The sequence below is a fragment of the Chiloscyllium punctatum genome, chromosome 9, assembly GCF_047496795.1.
Source record: "Chiloscyllium punctatum isolate Juve2018m chromosome 9, sChiPun1.3, whole genome shotgun sequence".
NCBI lineage: Eukaryota > Metazoa > Chordata > Chondrichthyes > Orectolobiformes > Hemiscylliidae > Chiloscyllium > Chiloscyllium punctatum.
The window spans coordinates 18704525-18725855 of record NC_092747.1 but is presented as its reverse complement, the minus strand read 5'-3'; the positions used below and the strand labels follow the sequence as shown (position 1 = coordinate 18725855).

At 41.5% G+C, this 21331-nt stretch overlaps 1 protein-coding gene across 5 annotated transcripts in view; it reads right to left on the bottom strand.

The window, feature by feature from the left end:
- tubgcp5 (tubulin gamma complex component 5) overlaps window positions 1-21331 on the bottom strand; it is a 74225-nt gene that overhangs the window by 48316 nt on the left and 4578 nt on the right. For all 5 annotated transcript variants that reach the window (XM_072576962.1, XM_072576963.1, XM_072576965.1 and 2 more), the window contains exons 2-5: window positions 18497-18550; window positions 18302-18410; window positions 13033-13129; window positions 8757-8836 (exon numbers count right to left, since the gene is read on the bottom strand). In XM_072576962.1, the coding sequence (XP_072433063.1) occupies window positions 8757-8836; window positions 13033-13129; window positions 18302-18410; window positions 18497-18550 (340 nt within the window). The remainder of the gene's footprint in view (window positions 1-8756; window positions 8837-13032; window positions 13130-18301; window positions 18411-18496; window positions 18551-21331) is intronic.

Genomic DNA, 21331 nt, shown 5'->3' with positions numbered 1-21331 from the left:
TAGACTCGAAACGTCAGCTCTTTTCTCTCCTTCAGACCTGCTGAGATTTTCCAGTATTTTCTCTTTTGGTTTCAGATTCCAGCATCCGCAGGAATTTGCTTTTAATGTAAAATTGAGAGCAGGCGAAGGATGAGACCAGCAATTGTGATATAGAAAGTGGTTGTAAATAACATAGTGACAGCCTCTTTAGGGCTTGGACAATGGTAAAGCTGAGTGATGTTGCAGAAAATAATCTTGATGTGGATAGAATGTGATATTTCAAATTTAGCTAAGCCACTACACATCAAAGATTAGTGGTTCAAGAAGGCACTTCATCATCACCTTCCCCTGGTCAGTTATCGGTGGGCAATAAACAGTGCTTAGCATGTGTTGCCCACATCTCATGAATGAATATAAAGAAAAATGAGGTATATTCAACAAAATAATGGGGACAAAGTATCAAATTTTGGAGGATGTGGCAAATCAAAGAGTAGAGACAAGGCAATAGAGGAAGATATCAATATGGAAAATGTGACAGGAAAGGTCAGAGAGTACATTCCAAGAGTAAATCAACAGGTAAGACTTGAGGCTACAAAAACAAAGACAGGTGGCAGGTCAGAAGGTTGGACAAGAAAGAAACAATAAAGGTATTAAGTTTCAAAGCTAAGCATATCAGAAAAAGCTGGCCAGAAATACAGAAGCAGATCGCAACAGTTACTGTAATTTTTTAAATACAAAATGTTAATAAAGTGAGTATAGAAACTATTGAAAATGAGACTGGAGAATTAATAATAGAAAACAAAGAAATGCAGATGAATTGAACAGGAATTTGTACCAGACTTCACCATAGAGGGTTGAGGTAGACATTAGAAACAGCGATAAGTCAAGAATTGGAAGCAAAGGAAGAACTCAGGAAAATCACAATCTCAGAAGTGATATTGAATAAATTGTTGGAGCCACAGGCTGACAAGTGGCCAGATTCTGGTAGAATTCACTGTTGGGTCTGAAAAGAAGTGACTAGCAAATTATTGTTGCATTTACTTTTCCAAAACTCCATTGATTCAGGGACAGTTCCAGTAGATTTGAAGATAATGAATGCGAGTCCTTCATTCAAAAAGGGAGAAAGTGGGAAATTTCAGGACAATTAAACTAACATCCATTATTGGGAAAATTTTAGAAGCTTTATTAAAGAAGTTATAGCAGGGCACTTAAGTTTGAAGCATCCAGGCAAAGTCAACTTTGTTTTGTGAAAGGAAAATCATGTTTGACCAATCTAGTTTAGATTAGATTAGATTACTTACAGTGTGGAAACAGGCCCTTCGGCCCAAAAAGTCCACACCGCCCTGCCGAAGCGCAACCCACCCATACCCCTACATCTACCCCTTACGGCTGAGGATACTGGGATTGTATTCGTTGGAGTTTAGAAGATTAAGGGGAGATCTAATAGAGACGTACAAAATAATACATGGCTTTGAAAAGGTGGATGCTAGGAAATTGTTTCTGTTAGGCGAGGAGACTAGGACCCGTGGACACAGCCTTAGAATTAGAGGGGGTCATTTCAGAACAGAAATGCGGAGACATTTCTTCAGCCAGAGAGTGGTGGGCCTGTGGAATTCATTGCCACGGAGTGCAGTGGAAGCCGGGACGCTAAATGTCTTCAAGGCCGAGATTGATAGGTTCTTGTTGTCTAGAGGAATTAAGGGCTATGGGGAGAATGCTGGCAAGTGGAGCTGAAATGCGCATCAGCCATGATTGAATGGCGGAGTGGACTCGATGGGCCGAATGGCCTTACTTCCACTCCTATGTCTTATGGTCTTACCTAACACTACGGGCAATTTAGCATGGCCAATTCACCTGACCTGCACATCTTTGGAGTGTGGGAGGAAACCGGAGCACCCGGAGGAAACCCACGCAGACACAGGGAGAATGTGCAAACTTCACACAGTCAGTCGCCTGAGGCAGGAATTGAACCCAGGTCTCTGGCGCTGTGAAGCAGCAGTGCTAACCACTGTGCCGCCCTTCTTTGGGGAGAGGGCACATGCTGTGCATAAAGGGAAACAAGATTTCCGGAAGGTATTTGATAAGGTACAGTATTAAAGGTCACTGCAGAAAATAAATGTTCATGGTGTAAGGGATAGCATATTGGCATGTATATAGGGTGGATTGGCTAACAGAAAACAAGAAATAGCATAAGTGGATCTTTTTCAGGTTGGCAAAAATGTAACAAATGGTTACTACCTTTGATCCTAGAATCATAACTGTTTACAATTGATGTAAGTGAATTAGATGAAAGATAGATAGGAAAGTAAGTTGTCAAGAGCACCTAAGGAGTTATGCAACCATAAAGAAAAGGTTAAATGAGTGGCGAAAGGTGTGGAATCTCAACATAATGTGGAAAACTTCGAAATTATCCATTTTCGGAGGAAGATTAAAAAATAAGTATATTGTCTTAATGGCGCAAGACTACAGATTTGGGAGACAAAAAGAAAGAATAGTACAGCACAGGAACAGGCCCTTCAGCACACCAAAACTACACTGACACAGGACGTCTTTCTAAACTAAATACCTTCTGCCCCTGTGGTCCATATCCCTCTATTTCCTGCCTATACATATTGCTGTCAAGATGCCTCTTAAACATTGCTATTGTGGTGCTTCCACTTCCTACTCCAGTAGCATGTTTCAGGTAACTTTGTGTAAAAAACTTTCCCCTTATACCTCAACCTTATGAGCCCTAGTAATGTACATTTCTACCCAGGGAAAAACACTCTGACTATCCATTCTGTCCATGCCTCTCATAAGTTTGTAAACCTGAGTTCTCCTCAAAACCAGGCAACATCCTGGTAAACCTTTCCTACACCCTTTCTAAAGCTTCCTAATCTTTCAGGTGGTGGGATGACCAGAACTATATGTAGTATTCCAAGTGTGGCCTCATTAAAATTCTATACAGCTGCAACATGACTTGCCAATTTTTATACTCTATGCCCCCACCAATGAAGGCAAGCATGCCATTTGCTTTCTTGACCATCTTACTCACTTGTGTTGCCACTTTCAGGGAACTGTAGACCTGTACACCTAGGTGTCTCTGTACAGAACATAACAGCGCAGTACAGGCCCTTCGGCCCTCGATGTTGCGCCGCCCTGTCATACTAATCTGAAGCCCATCCCACCTACGCTATTCCATGTACGTCCATATGCCTGTCCAATGATGACTTAAATGCACTTAAACTTGGTGAATCGACTACCATTACAGGCAAAGCATTCCATACCCTTACTACTCTCTAAGTAAAGAAACTACCTCGGACATCTGTCTTATACCTATCTCCCCTCACTTTAAAGTTGTGTCCCCTCGTGTTTGCCATTCCCATACTTGGAAAAAGACTCTCCCTGTCCACCTATCTAACCCTCTGATTATCTTGTATGTCTCTATTAAGTCACCTTTCAACCTTCTTCTCTCTAACGAGAACAGCTTTTCCTCGTAAGACATTCCTTCCATACCAGGCAACATCCTCGTAAATCTCCTCTGCACCCTTTCCAAAGCTTCCACATTCTTCTTATAATGCGGTGACCAGAACTTTACACTACATTCCAAGTGTGGCCGTACCAGAGGTTTGTACAGCTGCAGCATTAACCTCTTGGTTCTGGAACTCAATCCCTCTATTAATATAGGCCAATACACTGTATGCCTTCTTCACAACCCTGTCAATCTGGGTGGCAACTTTCAGGGATCTGTGTACATAGACCCCGAGATCTCTTTGCTCATCTGCACTCCCAAGAATCTTACCATCAGCCCAGTACTTTGCATTCCGATTACTCACCCAAAGTGTAATACCTCACATTTGTCCACATTAAACTCCATTTGCCACCTCTCAGCCCAGCTCTGCATCCTATCTATGTCTTTCTGCAACCTACTACATCCTTCGTCACTATCCACAACTCCACCGACCTTAGTGTCGTCTGCAAATTTACTAACCCACCCTTCTAAGCCCTCATCCAGGTTATTTATAAAAATGACGAACAGCAGTGGACCCAACACCAACCCTTGCAGTACGCCGCTAGTAATTGGACACCAAGATTAACGTTTGTTAATGTTTCTAAGAGTTCTGTCATTTATTGTCTGCTTTCATCCTGCATTAGACTTTCCAAAAAGCATCACCTCACATTTGTCTGGATTAAATTCCATCTACCATTTTTCTGCTCAAATCTCCAGCCTATCTTCCTCACTATCTGTAGCTCCCCCAATTCTTTGTGTCGTCCGCAAATTTACTAATCAGACCACTTACATTCTCCTCCAAATCATTTCACAAATAACAGGAACACAACTGGTCACAGATTTGCAGTCAGTAAAACACTTTTTCACCACTATTCTGTCTTCTATGAGCAAGCCAGTTCTGTATCCATCTTAGCAGCTCACTGTAGATCCCATGTGACTTTACTTTTTGCATCAGCTTGTTACGAGGGACCTTGTCAAAGGCCTTGCTAAAGTCCATGTTGATAACTTCCACCGCCCTGCCCTCATCAGTCATCTTTGTCACTAGCAAATAATTAAGAAAGCTAATAGAATATTTTAATATAAGGGAAATTAAATACATAAGCAGGGACCACACCTGGAGTCCTCTGCACAGTATGGGCCATCTTACTTAAGCAAGGATGTAAATGTTTTGCAAGCAAGTCCGAGAAAGCTTACCAGGCTAATAGCTAGACTGAGTAGGTCAACGTTTGAGGAAAAATTGAAGAAGATTGATGTGTACCTGATGGATTTTAGAAAAGTAAAAGGTAACTTGACTGAAACAAGAAGATGGAATATAATGTGAGAAGACGTCAGGTTACACACTTTGGCAAGAACGACAGAGAAGCTGAATGTAATTTAAATGGAGAAACACTGTGGAAACTTGTAGCACAGACGGATTTGGTAGATCTTGTGCATAAATCACAAAAAAGTGAGGATACAAGTTCAATGGGTCAAATTAAATGCAAATGGAATGCTGGCCTTTATTTGAAAGCAAGTGGAGCACAAGAATAGGAAGATCTTGTTAAATCTAAACATGGAGCTAACACCACATTTAGAATGTTGTGAACAGTTTTGGACCCCTTTTCTAAGGGGAGATATACTATCATTTGTGGAAATACAAAGAAGGCTCACTAGGTTGATCCCAGGTATTGAGGGATTTTCTTATGAAGAGAGGTTGGGTGGGTTGGCACTTACTTCAGTTTACAAGAATTAGGGTCATTAAGTATATTTCAGGCTGAGATAGAACTGTAATCATTACAACAGGACCTGGACCAGATGGGCCAATGGGCTGAGAAGAGCCAGATAGAGTTTAATTCAGATAAATGCGAGGTGCTGCATTTTGGGAAAGCAAATTTTAGCAGGACTTATACACTTAATGGTAAGGTCCTAGGGAGTGTTGCTGAACAAAGAGACCTTGGAGTGCAGGTTCATAGCTCCTTGAAAATGGAATTGCAGGTAGACAGGATAGTGAAGAAGGCGTTTGGTATGCTTTCCTTTATTGGTAAGAGTATTGAGTACAGGAGTCGGGAGGTCATGTTGCAGCTGCACAGGACATTGGTTGGACCACTGTTAGAATATTGCGTGCAATTCTGGTCTCCTTCCTATCGGAAAGATGTTGTGAAACTTGAAAGGGTTCAAAAAAGATTTACAAGGACGTTGCCAGGGTTGGAGGATTTGAGCTATAGGGAGAGGCTGAACAGGCTGGGGCTGTTTTCCCTGGAGCATCGGAGGCTGAGGGGTGACCTTATAGATGTTTACAAAATTTTGAGGGGCATGAATAGGATAAATAGACAAAGTCTTTTCCCTGGGATCAGGGAGTCCAGAACTAGAGGGCATAGGTTTAGGATGAGAGGGGCAAAAAAAATGGACCTAAGGGACAACATTTTCACGCAGAGGATGGTACGTGTATGGAATGAACTGCCAGAGGATGTGGTGGAGGCTGATACAATTGCAACATTTAAGAGGCATTTGGATGGGTATATTAATAGGAAGGGTTTGGAGGGACATGGGCCAGGTGCTGGCAGGTGGGACTAGATTGGGTTGGGATATCTGGTCAGCGTGGACCGGTTGGACCAAAGATGCTGTACATCTCTATGACTCTAGGTGTGACAATGTAAACTTCAAAACTTTAACTTCATGAATTGAAAGAATAAGAATTTTTTTTTGGAATAAATTGTTTCTCAAGATGAAAGTGACAAAGACAAGCTATTAACCAAAGACTGAAAGCAACGAGTGAACTAACCATCCCTGGAAAGAAGCAACATAAACAATGTTTCCTGGGAGAAAGGAGATCACAACTGCTTTGACACCTGCTTGATAAATTAGATGCTTTATTGCTAAAAAGGACAACTTATTGCCCTGCAGAAGAATTTAGGAAGTTAATTGCAGGAAATGTAATCAATGTTGGGGACAAATTATCAACGTCACATCAGAAACTTGAAAGGGAGAAAATTGTATAAGAATTCAACATCAGAACAAGCAAGTAACAGAACTTCGAAGAACAACACTGCATAAGGATCAAACCATGGAGACTTCCAGAGACAGACATTGTTGGTGAAATCGTTGCCTGATTCCATCACTAATCAGGTAATAGCTAAATTGGGTTGTGAGGTAACTGCTTTCTTGAGGGATGAAGGGCTTCTGCCCGAAATGTTGATTCTCCTGCTCCTTGGATGCTGCCTGAACAGCTGCATTTTTCCAGCAACGCACTGTCGACATTGCTTACTTGAGGGGTCTTATTTTGGTTGGTACTTACAATAAAGTTTATATCATTGTTTCAGTACTTGACTGTCTGTGAGATTTGTTAATACCGAGCCAAATTAAAAAGGTAGCTTGTGGTGATTTACCCACATCAAGGATATCAATAGATATGGAGAATAAACAAGAAAGTGGAATTGAGGATTATCAGATCAAACACGATCTCTTTGAATGGTAGAACAGACTCGATGTACTAATTGGCCTACTTCTGCTGCTAAGTATTATAGTCTCCTGAAACAAAAGGATGAAAGGTTATTATGGGTAGGCAAGAATTTGGATTTGGGGTTATAATCATATCAAGCAAAGCAGGCTTGCGTGATTGAATGGCTGACTCTTATTCCTTGTTTGTATGTTTCTAAATTACTGAAAAAAACTCAAGGCTCTGTATCTGAATGTTCAGTGTGTTCAGAACAAAACAGATTAACTGAAAGCATAATATGATCTAAATAATTATGATCTGATAGCCGCTAACTTCAGAGACATTGCCGCAAGGTGACATAGTTTAAGATCTGAATATTGAAGAGAGCAAGACATTTAGGAATAAGAAACTAGGAAAAGGTGAAGGGGTGATTGATGGTATTTGTGAAAAAGACCCAAGTCCAAGAAACCAGGATGCAACAATATTTTAGGTAGAGATATAGAAACATTAAAGCAAGAACTCATTTGTAGGAGTGGTATACATCTGTTGTATCTGCTACAGTATGTTGGAGTAAGAGGTGACTTGATCAAAATATATAACATCCTGAAGTATCCCAATAGTGTGGCTAATGTTTCTTTGTGTCGGAGAATCTAGAACTAGAGATCACCATTTGAAAATAAGGGGACGGGGTCTATTTAAGACACTGATGAGGCTATTTTTATTGCTCTAAGGTGCCAAATGTCATTCGCAAAAGGCAGTAGAAATAGCACCTTTAAATATTTTTAAAGGAGAGTTGGATAGATTCTAGACAACGAAGGAGGTGAAAGGTTTGCAGGGGTATACAGAAACATGGAGTTGAGGTTATAATCCGATCGACCATGATTTTTGAGTGCAATGGAGCAAATTTGGGAAGGGCGATGGCTTATTCCTTCCTTGAATTCTCATGTTCATTCTCCAATCTAATTAAATCGGCTAATTGCAAACATTTAAAAGTCAATCTTATTGCCTTTCCAAATGTTGACACATCTATGTAAACAACATAGTTGAATGGAATTTTAATTGATTCCTAAATTCAACAAGCTGATCCCCTATAGATTTTAACAAAGAGTGATGGATATAGCCCATTGTTAAGGGCTGTTGTGACATAGTGATAGTGTGTCTCGCCTTAAGCCAGGAGGCCCAGGTTCAAGTCCCACCTACTCCAGCGGTACGTCTGAGCATGTTGATTAGAAAATATCTTTAATTCCATGGTCATATATTAACAGAATTTTATGAGAAGACCAAGTACTTCATGAGAATGGACTCAGCACATTTCTGATCAGCTCATCAGAAGTATGACAATCTAAAAGTTATATAGAGAAAACCCCAAATTTAAAATCCAACAAACAATAAAATTTAGTGGGCAGGGTCAGGCAGTAACGTAAGTGACTGGTTAAATTCCTCAAATTGTGTCATGGTAATTTAACCATGAGCTTGTAAGCTTAAACAGAAAAGGAGGGCAAAATATACTCAACACATACAAAAAAAAATTAAAATATTTATTTCCAGGTAACATGTTGGAAATCAATGCAACATTTATTGGAACATCTGGAATAGGCCAATTGGCCCTTCAACCTGCTCCACCATTGAATAATTAAGTAGAATGCAAGTTGTCAGCAATATTAGACAGAGTTGTGTACCTTAGCTCATAGGAAAACAGCAGAGAATTTCCCCTTTCTCAGAGAGAGTAAGTATTATAAAAGGCTGCACACACATACCTTTCAGTAGTGACTTGATAGATGCCCAAAAAGATGCAAGTTGCCTTCCAACTGGAAAAGCACAGCAAGAGCCAATGGACAAAAGAAAAGAATAAAATTCAGGGAGGTTACTCACTGGAGTGTCTGGATATGGGCCGATATCAATTTCTTCACCTTCCATTAGGTATTTCCCCCAGTCAAAATCATCTTGTTGCACTACACAAAAACAACACACTTCAGTCAGTGCAACAGTAAGTTGCATTTTATCTAAAGTTCTTGTTCTTGATTAAACTTCTTAAAAAATCTTACTTCTCCACTTTTTTGTAAGATATAGCACCATACCTCGACTTAATGTCTTTCTAACTGCAGCCTCTTTTGCAAATTCACCTTTCCCTTACCATTTGCAGCCCTGGATTCAGCACCTTAGTCTCATTCTTCAATGTGAACATTCATTAAGACCTGCCTTAAAATCCATCTTTTTGTTCAAGCTCTCTTCTACCAATCAAAAATTAAGTATTCCCCTGACACCCTCTAATTTACCATCTGCTGCTGTCCTTCCAGTCTGCACTTTGTAATTTCCTTTCAAACTCTCTTGCATCATTACCCTTGTTTATTTCCAAAATATTTTGAAAAAGCCAACATTCCGGCTATGTCTGGTTTCTATTTACTCCCTACATTGCTTCACCTTGAGTTTCTACATACCTCCCTTTGGAATATATTCTGTTGGAAGTTATACAATTGCATGTAGCATAACAATGAATAAAAAAGTTAAGCAAAAGTAATTTCTTCTCTTCATAATGGATCCATCATCATCTAGTTATGCACTTCTGATTTAATATTATTTAACACTTGGCAACTTTCATCAGTGATTATCATGGCAAATTTAATATGAATTATATTCCATTGCCCAAGTCCATATTTTTTCATTGGCAAGACTGCAGAAACCCATCTGCGAAAGAAATGGAAGCTCAAGAAAAAAAAACAAAAAAAAAGGAACAGATCATCAGACCATGAAATGAAGACAAAAAAAATGAAAACATCAAGAATAATTAACAAGGAAGGAAGCACTCCTTCAAAGAATCAGACCAGGAAATAAAAAGGGATTCTTGAGGTGTTGTTTAAGGGACATACAAAATCTTCCCCAAAACAGGAATAGAACATTAAGAATATTAACACAGGTGAGCAAATTATTTTGGCATTTAAAAACAAAAGAGCTTTAGAATTCAAATTCAACACATAGAGGAACCTCGATTATCCAAAAATCGGATTATCCAAAGGAGATCTCGAGATCCCGGTGGAAACATTACAGTGTTCCCAACAGTGATCGCGTCTTTTGTTTACAGTGATTAAACAGGCACCGTCTCCAAATGACTGACTGCCCACACCCTCTCTCCCCCTGCACTTTCCCTGGAGTTCTACAGAGGGGTGTACCCTACACCTTCCCCAGATAATCTCAAATGTGGAACCTATCAAAAGATTGCAGTAAAAGGTTGCGTGTGTATCTGTGTGTGCGCGTTATTTGGAGACTTACCCCACAAAGGCAGCAGCAACAGCAGTCTTGTTGTTGGTGTCCAGTCCAGCTGCCCCAGAGAGGGGGCGGGTGTGTACGGGGTTGGGAGGCAGTAGGTGGGTGGTCTTGGACGGGGTTAGGGGCAGGGGGACATTCTTGCACGGAGTCGGGGGGGGGGGGGGGGGGGGGGCGCGGTGTTGGGGACGGGATGAAAAGGGTTGGGGGAGGCATGTTAGGGGCAGGGGCAGTGCTGGATGGGGTTGGGAGTGGGGGTCGGTGTTGGATGGAGTCGGAGGTGAGGGCGGGGTTAAATGGCGTTGGGCGGGGGGCGGGGTTGAATGGCGTTGGGAGTGGGGGACGGTGTTGAACAGAGTCGGGGGTGGGAGGATGGGATTGAATGGCGTTGGGGCAGGATTGGACAGGTTGGGGGCGGGGTAGGGTTGAACAGGATTGGGGGCGGGACGGTGTTGGACAGGGTCGGGGATGGAGAGGGTGGGGTCTTGCGCGCTGTGCTGCTGCTGCAGTCTCCTGAACAGGGAGCAGGCTTTAAAAACTCTGAGCCCCAGAGGAAAGGCATTTATTCAATTAGCTGAATATCCGAATGAAATAGTGCCCTCCCATTAAGTTCGGATAATTGAGGTCCCCCTGTAATTTGGTTGTGATGTGACAATACTATGGCTTTAAGAGGTATACAGAACAACCTCGATTATCTGAATGAGATGGGCGGGGAGTATTTTGTTCGGGTAATTGATTGTTCAGATAATGGATGGTTCAGATAATGAATAGCGTTTTTATGGGACCTTAAGATCTTGTTTGGATAATCCGAAATTCGGATAACTGATGCTCGGATAATCAAGGTTGTTCTTTTTTTTCCCCTGGATATTTTTGCAGTGAGGTTTTGAGCCATAAGTTCTGAGCTGTCAGTTCTAAGCCAATAAAGTAAACAGCTTGAGAAACCTTGGAGACCTTTTTGTTAAAAATGGAACAACACAAACAGCAGGAATGGATGGAGTCTGACTCTCACAGAATCAGGGTTTTAATTTAGTTTTTAGTATTTGTTGGAGTTTTGAAGTTGGTTGTGAAAACTGTCATACCCCTCTCTCTCTCTGCCAAAAAATTCTCTTGGTGTTCTTTTCTCCTGAACCGGAGAAACATCGCAAGTGAGACAATATATTTTACTAAATTTGCCTTTGCCGAGAGTGTTTATGGGATGTTACTATATTGGAACAGTTGCTATTCAGTAGTTAAGTAATCCATTATTCTGTTAAGTTTTCCAATAGAATTGAATTATATTAATCCTTCTTCCTTTCCTTTGTATTTTAACTGTTTTGTAAATAAAGTGTGTTTTACTTAAAGCCGAGTAGTGTAACCTATTGAATTACTGGAACAACTTGCCTTTAAATATATTAAAAATTATGGTCTCAGCTACCTCCCTGATATATTTGAAGGTTTGGTCAAATCCATACAGTGCTAAAGAGAGAACATTTCTTCCGTACTTTTACATTTTAGGGGTAAAAGTATAATAAGCACTTCATTTACAGTTAACATTGCCCCAGTTTATGTCAACTTCATCCAAAGGAATAAGACAACTTTGGAACAGGAGAGAAGCAAAGAGAGATGAAGCTGAATCTCTTCAAGATTACATCACTGCTGCAAAGTTATATAACAGGGTAGTTATATAACTAACAGTTAGATGTCAAAGAAATCATCCTTAACTCAGCAGGTAATTGAAGGACTTTTAACCAATCCAAGCATGGCAGGAAGAACTTGAACCCACAACTACCACTGTGCCACAAGACACTCAAATCAGAAACATTTACAACTAGAGTCAGCAGACATTCAAAACCATCTGGGGAGACTCCAATAGATTTCAAACCTATCATTTGGCTCCAACCACAGGCTGCTAGATGTTTTCAATCAACTCATTACGACATGTTATGACACACGCTGAGCGCGTGGTAGGGAAACAGCCAACACAGATCCTATTGGGGGTAAATTTAGAAACACAATTGAAAAACTAGACAAGTTCAGGATCGTGTGGCAAAATAGATCATGATGTGGTGCAATTTTCAGGATGTGCATCAACTTCTTTCTGCAGTCTTCGTTCAGGTAATGCAGAAAGTGAAATATTGCAGCAAGTGTTTGTGTGAAATAAAAAACTATCTTCTCAGATTGTAGGAACTTTTGACAGACACTAAATCTAATGACAGGTTCTAAGTCTTAAAACTTTAACTTTCTGTTCCTTCTTCCAATTCCATCCTAACATTTGGCAGTTTTATTTATTTTTTAAAAAGTGAAATCAAAGTTAAAAATAATAGCAACACCTGTTCATGCGAAAAATAGAGGCCATATAATAGACATTTATGTTTGAGGAGTGTAACATTTAACTCTCAGAACAGATGCACACTGAATAAAATTAGCCCAAATTTCTCAATGCCATTTTCAATCACTTCAATTACAGCAAACCTTTTATTGACTCGCATCTATGGGACCAGCAGTGTGCCAGTTAATCAAATATTCCAGTTGATCAAGAGGTCCACATAATCAATATGAAAACACTCACTACGTAATAGAAACACAATGCAGGGGTATACACAGTGTTATACTTTGTTTATGACACAAATCACTTACACAAAATTGCAACTTTGCCTTAAATAAAACTTGCTGGCAGACAGCTTTCTTACTCACACCCCCAACTGACTACTTGAACATCGTGGAGATCACAATAATACAGTAAACATCTGGTACTTCAGGTATATAATTTTTGCTGATTTGTCGAGAGTGCCAGTTCAGGAGTGCTGGTTAAAACAAAGTTTGCTGTACTTCAAGGACTGACATTGCTGATATAGCAAACTGTTCAACCAAATTCACAAATGAATAAAGGAATGATGTAATGACTCACCCTCTTCCTTCTGTCTTGCCTTCTCAGTGTACTGAGAATTAGCTGGTGAATCAGAAAGCGCCAATAAAAAGGAAAGTATTGCATAGTGTTCCTTGGTCTGCAACAATAATTTGAAAGGAAGACACTTCATGTTAATTTTATCGGAATATGTTACATAAAAATAAACCTTTCAGATAAAAATTGCAATTCATCAGTGTATGTTTCAAGGGATTAAGAACAAATGCTGACACTAAATATAAAATCCTCAACTTTTATTAAAATGAATAACTTTACCCCTAATTCTCTAAGACTGAAGTAGTACAGTAAATATAAAAATTGAGGATGCTGTAAATCAGAAACAAAAACAAAATTTGCAGGAAATATTTAGCAGGTCTTGCAGCACCTGTGAAGAGAAATCACGGTCATCGGACCTAAAACGTTAAATTTGACTTCTCTTCACAGATGCTGCCAGACCTGCTGAGCTTTGCCAGCAATTTCTGTTTTTGCGACTGCTGAAGTAGTGATACTCTAAGGGGATCGGCTGACTATCAAACCAAGGACTTTCTCATTCTACACTACTCTGCTATTCATTTGCCTTTCTAATGTCCATCCCTATCGTAAAAGGGACTGAGTTTTTCATTGATATATTTAGTCCAATAAGCACTGCTCAGGTGTGAGCCTCAACAAATGCATTTTTTCAACCAGGTTTATAGGAACCAAGCACATTATCCATTCGAGTCACTGGGTGAAACCCTGTACCCACCTTTGATGTGTTTGATAGTATTGGGGCATTTAATAAAGCAAGACGGCTTGATGTTGATCCCACCACCTTCCTCACATTAAGCCTGTGGTGAGCCTCCCCATTCTACTGCCAAACAAAGCTGAATGGTGAATTAGTGCCACTGTGCTTCATCAAGGAATCTAACACCCAAAGGAAGGCTCAATAATAGCCATCCATTGCCAACCTCATTCATTTCTGGCCTGGGATCCATTAATAACCCTAGGCCTCAGATAAGTGTAGTGTCAACTGCAGCTACTAACACCCCAGCGGCCTGCTATTCAATACAGCAAGGTAAAAACAATGACTGCAGATGCTGGAAACCAGATTCAGGATTAGTGGTGCTGGAAGAGCACAGCAGTTCAGGCAGCATCCAAGGAGCTTCAAAATCGACGTTTCGGGCAAAAGCCCTTCATCAGGAATAAAGGCAGTGAGCCCGAAGCGTGGAGTGATAAGCTAGAGGAGGGTGGGGGTGGGGAGAAAGTAGCATAGAGTACAATGGGTGAGCGGGGGAGGGGATGAAGGTGATAGGTCAGGGAGGAGAGGGTGGAGTGGATAGGTGGAAAAGGAGATAGGCAGGCAGGACAAGTCCGGACAAGTCACAGGGACAGTGCTGAGCTGGAAGTTTGGAACTCGGGTGAGGTGGGGGAAGGGGAAATGAGGAAACTGTTGAAGTCCACATTGATGCCCTGGGGTTGAGGTGTTCCCAATTCCTCCACCTCTGCCGTATCTGCTCCCAGGAGGACCAGTTCCACCACAAAACACACCAGATGGCCTCCTTCTTTCGAGACCGCAATTTCCCTTCCCACGTGGTTAAAGATGCCTTCTAACGCATCTTGTCCACATCCCGCACCTCCGCCCTCAGACCCCACCCCTCCAACCGTAACAAGGACAGAACGCCCCTGGTGCTCACCTTCCACCCGACCAACCTTCGCATAAACCAAATCATCCGCCGACATTTCCGCCACCTCCAAACAGACCCTACCACCAGGGATATATTTCCCTCCCCACCCCTTTCCGCCTTCCGCAAAGACCATTCCCTCTGTGACTACCTGGTCAGGTCCATGCCCCCCTACAACCCACCCTCCCATCCTGGCACTTTCCCCTGCCACCGCAGGAACTGTAAAACCTGTGCCCACACCTCCTCCCTCACCTCTATCCAAGGCCCTAAAGGAGCCTTCCACATCCAAAGTTTTACTTGCACATCCACTAATATCATTTATTGTATCCGTTGCTCCTGATGCGGTCTCCTCTACATTGGGGAAACTGGGCGCCTCCTAGCAGAGCGCTTTAGGGAACATCTCCGGGACACCCGCACCAATCAACCACACCGCCCCGTGGCCCAACATTTCAACTCCCCCTCCCACTCTGCCGAGGACATGGAGGTCCTGGGCCTCCTTCACCGCTGCTCCCTCACCACTAGACGCCTGGAGGAAGAACGCCTCATCTTCCGCCTCGGAACACTTCAACCCCAGGGCATCAATGTAGACTTCAACAGTTTCCTCATTTCCTCTTCCCCCACCTCACCCTAGTTCCAAACTTCCAGCTCAGCACTGTCCCCATGACTTGTCTGGACTTGTCCTACCTGCCTATCTCCTTTTCTACCTATCCACTCCACCCTCTCCTCCCTGACCTATCACCTTCAACCCCTCCCCCACTCACCCACTGTACTCTATGCTACTTTCTCCCCACCCCCACCCTCCTCTAGCTTATCTCTCCACGCTTCAGGCTCACTGCCTTTATTCCTGATGAAGGGCTTTTGCCCGAAACGTCGATTTCGAAGCTCTTTGGATGCTGCCTGAACTGCTCTGCTCTTCCTGCACCACTAATCCAGAATTCAATACAGGAACCAACTTCCAGAAACATTCTTAACCGGCAGGGCATCCAGCTCTGGAGTCTCCAACACTGGCCTGTCAAGAATCCAAGTGGAACAAGATGCGGGGAGTCTTTCGGTCTCTCTCACCAGCAGACCCCATCGCCTCCACTGGATTAAATTCAGTCTAATGTGGAGTATGCCAATTGTAATTTCTGTCTTGTCTCAGCTGCTCACATTCAACCTGGAACCTTTTTTGCTAGTTTTGAAACCTGCAGCATTACCATCCCTTGCCCTTTCCCTTTTGATTTAACAAAATTTGTATGCATGCATAAAAACGCAATGCTCAATTAAAGAAGTTATTTAGTGAAGAATTTGAACAAATTATGGTTAGTTGCAGTTTCATGAGCTTGTAAGCGTAATTATTTCAAGCATTGAACACCTCCCTGAACTTAGCATTGTAAGCATTATCAAAACTAGAGGGTATGGTTTAATATGAGAGGGGAGAGATTTAAAAGGGATCTGAGGGGGCACTTTTTCTAACAAAGGTGAATATGTATATGGAACAAGCTACTAAAGGACGTAGCAGGGTGAGTACAATCACAACATTTAAAAGACATTTGGAAGGTATATGTTGGAAAAGGTTTACAGGATATGGGCCAAACGCGGGCAAATGAGACTGGTTTGGTTTAGGAAACCTGGTTAGCAAGGACAAATTGGGCCAAAGGGCCCATTTCCATGCTATGACTCCAAGGTATGCAGAGGAGGAAAGGTGTCCTTCTACTTAATTTGCAATTACCAACTTCATCAGGCAACAGATGACAATTCTGAGAAGCAGAACATTTTCTCATTTAGTACAATTACAGGATGCTAACTGACTGTAACTCAAACTCAAAAGAACCCCTTGTTGAATCTTCTTTACATTGAAAATCAGGGATAATTGCACTCCCACAGGCTTATGAACTTCAAGTTAATGAGTTACATAGAACCGGTCTCCATGCATATCCAGCAGGATGTGTTCCATCTCTGCACTGGTAAAATTAGTTGTTTGCCCGTATTCACATAGGTCAGGGAAGAGAAAAACTCTCCTAACCATTAACCAGAAAACCACTAACCAGAAAATCCTGCTGGACATGCATATACATGGGGACCAGTTGTGATAATGACCAAACACACAACCTATGTACCACATAAACACACATAGGGATGTACAGCACAGAAACAGACCCTTCAGTCCAATACATCTGTGTCTACTAGACATCCCAATCTGACCTAGTTCCCCATTTGCTAGCATTTGGCCCATATCCCTCTAAACCCTTTCCATTCATGTGCCCATCCAGATGCCTGTCAAAGGTAGTATTCGCACCAGTCTCCACCACTTCCTCTGGTAGTTCATTCCATACACGCACACCCTATGTGAAAAAGTTGACCGAGGTCCCTTTTTAGCTCTTTTCTCTCTCATCTTTATAAGGTCACACCTCAGCCCCTGACACTTCAGGGAAAATAGCCCCAGCCTATTCAGCCATTCCCGATGGCTCAAACCCCGCAATTCCATCAACATCTTTTAGAATCTTTTCTGAACCCTTATAAGGTTAACATCATCTTTCTTATAGTAGGCAGACCAGAACTGAAAGCAGTATTGCAAAAGTGGCCTACCAATGTCTTATAAAGCCGCAACTCAACATCCCAATTCCTATACTCAATGCACTGAACAATAAAGGCAAATGTACCAAACACCTCCTTCGCTTTCTACCGGTGACTCCACTTTCAAGGAACTATGAACCTGCGCCCCAAGGTCTAAATCAAACTCCATCTGCCACTCCTTGGCCCATCAGATCAATGTCACATTATATTCTAAGCTAACCTTCCTCACCATCCACCACATCACCAATTTTAGTGTCATCAGTAAACTTACTAACTGTACCTCATATATACACATTCAAACCATTTATAGATAATTAATGCAAAAAATAAGTAACGAGCACCAATCCTTGTGGCACACTGCTGGTCACAGATCTGCAGTCTTAAATACAATCTTGCACCATCACCGTTTGTCTCCTATCTTCAAGCCAATTCTGTTTCCAAATGGCTTTCTCTCCCTAGATTTCATGTGATTCCACACACCATAATAGCTCACATATTTGTCTCATTCTATATTTTGAGTAGCCTGAGCCAATTTTTTTTAGATTAGGTTACTTACAGTGTGGAAACAGGCCCTTCAGCTCAACAAGTCCACACCGACCCGCTGAAGTGCAACCCACCCAGATCCATTCCCATAACACTACGGGCAATTTAGCACGGCCAATTCACCTAATCTGCACTTTTGGACTGTGGGAGGAAACCCACGCAGACATGGGGAGAACGTGCAAACTCCAAACAGTCAGTCATCCGAGGCGGGAATTGAACCCGGATCTCTGGCACTGTGAGGCAGCAGTGCTAACCACTGTGCCACCGTGCCGCCCACAATTGTTTTTAAACGTTATTTGCTGAGATGTTGGAGAGTATACAGCACTCATGAAGTATCATTTGTGCATGGCATAAATGACTTCAGGAGAAATTTAAGGGTGGAAACAATGTGGAAGTACAAGCAAGTTTTTTTAAACAAATGATTGCATTGTTCAGTTCTTAAGAATACACAAAATGTTGAAACAGTGAAGCAGAGTTCAATTTAACACAAGACTTAGACGAAAACTGGTTACCTTTGTTCCTTCGACAGTCTCAAGGGGCAACTCCAGAAATTCATCTGTTAACCTCCGCCAGCTTACAGCTTTAGGGAGTTCTGAATGAATAATCAGTTTTTCGTGGATTCTGAGAAGCAAAAGTTAAGGTCAGTTGACAGCATTTCGTAACTTCTGTAAAATAAGGCGCATGTATAAGAGATGGAAGAAGCTCACCCATCAATCACACGTGCTATTTTCTGATTGTCTACATCAAGAAATCGATGGAATCTGAAAGAAAAATTAAAAAGTCAAAACCAAATATCATGCAATAGGAAAAAGAAATAGAATAAAACAGACAAACCAGAAACAAATTATAACTTCCTACAAAGCTAGCAAGGCTTTATTGGTGCTGGAATCGACACAAATGTTTCTTTTCATTAGCATAATTAATGAAATAATTAAAATAAAAGATAATTTTCAAAACATGTATGTGGTTATAACTATTATACTTCAGCCAAGTTGATGAAGAGGTATGCTGCTCCTAACATTTTCAAAATTTGAATTGGATGTTAAAAGTATGCAAAAAGCAGACAGAAGTTGGTTTGATCACAATTACGCCTGCTTGCGGCCTCTAATCTACTGCTGTAAGTGAAAACCATCTTCCAACCACATGGTGGCAACCAATGCTGCAGCACAAACATAGTCTCTGCATTGTTCTAGTGAATGTATACTTTTAAACAAGGAATAGAAAAAGTTGTTTGTGGTTTTGTGGAATGACCACTCAACACAAAATGCACAGTTGAGTATTCTGAATTTTGATGTCCAATGTACAGCAGTTCTTCCACATTGGGGTATATATGCATTCAGCACATATAAACTGCCACATTGCTTGAGGATTAAATTTATATCACTGTGTTCAATTGTGGATCTTCCAAATTTATATTTGTAGCAAACCTCAAATTCAGCATTAAGGAAACAGAGAGCACTTTGTTCAGTTCCTGTCGCATACTCCAATCCCCAGTCACCAAATCCAACTCTCCATTAGCAACCAGCTGGAGTTGAACCAGACTTCTTGCAATTGTGATGCCATATTTGACCCTGATATCAGCTTTCTACCACACATCCACACCATTGCTAAAATCAGCTGTATCCACTTCAGTTTAATCACCCTTTTCGTAGCCATCTGCAACTGAAATGCACATTCATAACCTTGTTACTTATAGACTTGTGTATTCCAATGCTCCCCTAGTTGGATGCCTATGTTTCACCTGTTGCAGATGCAAGGTCATTCAAAATGCTATTGCCCTTGTCCTAAACATCAAACCCCACTCACCCATCACTTCTACACAAGCTGATCTATGTTAAGTCCTCATCAAACAATGCCTCAATTCTGAAATTCTCATCTTTGCTTTGAAACATAAGAGGTAGGAGCAGGAATGGTCCATTCAACCTATTGACCCTGCTCCACTAACTTATTATGAACATCGCTGATTTGCTTTTTTTTGGAAATTTATATGTATCTTTTTTACATCTAATACTATTTCTAACTTTCCGCTAAAGTCATGTTTTGGCCACTTTTCTCTTTGCATTCCTGTGCCAGACAGGAATAAACAACTTTTATGTTTGCCATTGCTAGTCTGCTGTCATTACTTTCAGTAATATTTCCCAAACCATCACAGCTAACTCAAAACTTATACTACTGTTTCCCTTTTTAAAATTCAGGAATCTCATCTCATAGACAAATAGTTTCTGCATTGCTTCATTGAGTGCATTTTTTTAAATAAGGGCTTCCTCAGAACAGAAAAGGTTGTTTATGACTTTGTAAAATGACCGCAGAATGCAAAATGTACAGTTGATATACAGTTTCAACTACCTCACTATACATTTTGATGAAAAGTACTATCATATTATGCTCGCTCCTCCTTAAAAGGTCTCTCACAACTACATTACCAATTATTCCTTTCTCATTGCATAATACCTGTAGTAATTTTAACGAGGACAGCCAGGTGCATCTCACAGAATATAACTTCCCTAATTGGGACAGTTAACCCAGTCCAATCAAGGAGTCCTAGCTGACAAAAAGAAACAGGAGTACATGAATAAAGATTTGTGCACCTTGTGTCTTTCACCATGTCTCACACCTGCACACACACAACATAGGTGCTGGGGAAAAAATAAGCACTACCGCAGTTAGGTGGTAGTGTGGGGGGTTTAAAAAAAACAGGAGTGCCAGAGGTTAAGAAAAAAAAGAATAAACAAAAAAAAAACAGGACTACATGAATAAAAATTTGTATACCTTGTGTCTTTCACTGTGTCTCATACCTGCACATGCACAACATGGGTGCTGGGGAAGAAAAGCACTAAAAAAAACAGGAGTGACAGGGATTGTGTAAAAATAAGAAAAGAAGAGAAAAAAACAATAAACAGAAGTGACAGGGATTCTGTAAAACAAAAGAAGAAAAAAAAACAGGAGTACAGGTCTGAAGATCTCCTCGTGGGTCTGCTCCTGGGCCTGGCCAAACTGGCCATAAACAGGTCCAGGCAGCGGGCGGTGGAGGGGGTCGTTAGGGCCGACTGCCTGCCCCTCTTCCGCGGATACATTAGAGCTGGGGTGTCTCTGGAGAGGGAGCACACAGTGGCCACCGACACCTGGGGGTTGCTCAGGGAGCGGTGGGCGCTGCAGGGAATGGTGTGTCTTATTTCCCCCGCCAACTCTATTTTGATTTAATCCCTGCCCTCCCCTTCACTGTTTTATCACAGAGCATTGCCTATTGTGAAGGGCACTGCTTATCACTGGCCACTCGGGTGTTTTCCTTTCTTCCTGGTGGTGGAAATTGAATAAAGATTCGTACACCTTGTGTCTCACACCTGCACACACACAACATGGGTGCTGGGGGAAAAATAAGCACTACCGCAGTTAGGTGGTGGTGTGGAGGTAAAGAAAGAGAAAAGAAAAAGAAAAGAAAAAAAAATAAATAGGAGTGTCAGAGGTTCCGTTCATTCTGAGAGCTGGATCAGTGTGTGTGCAAGGACTCTCCTCCTTGAAGGTGTCTGAGAGGAAGGGGGAAC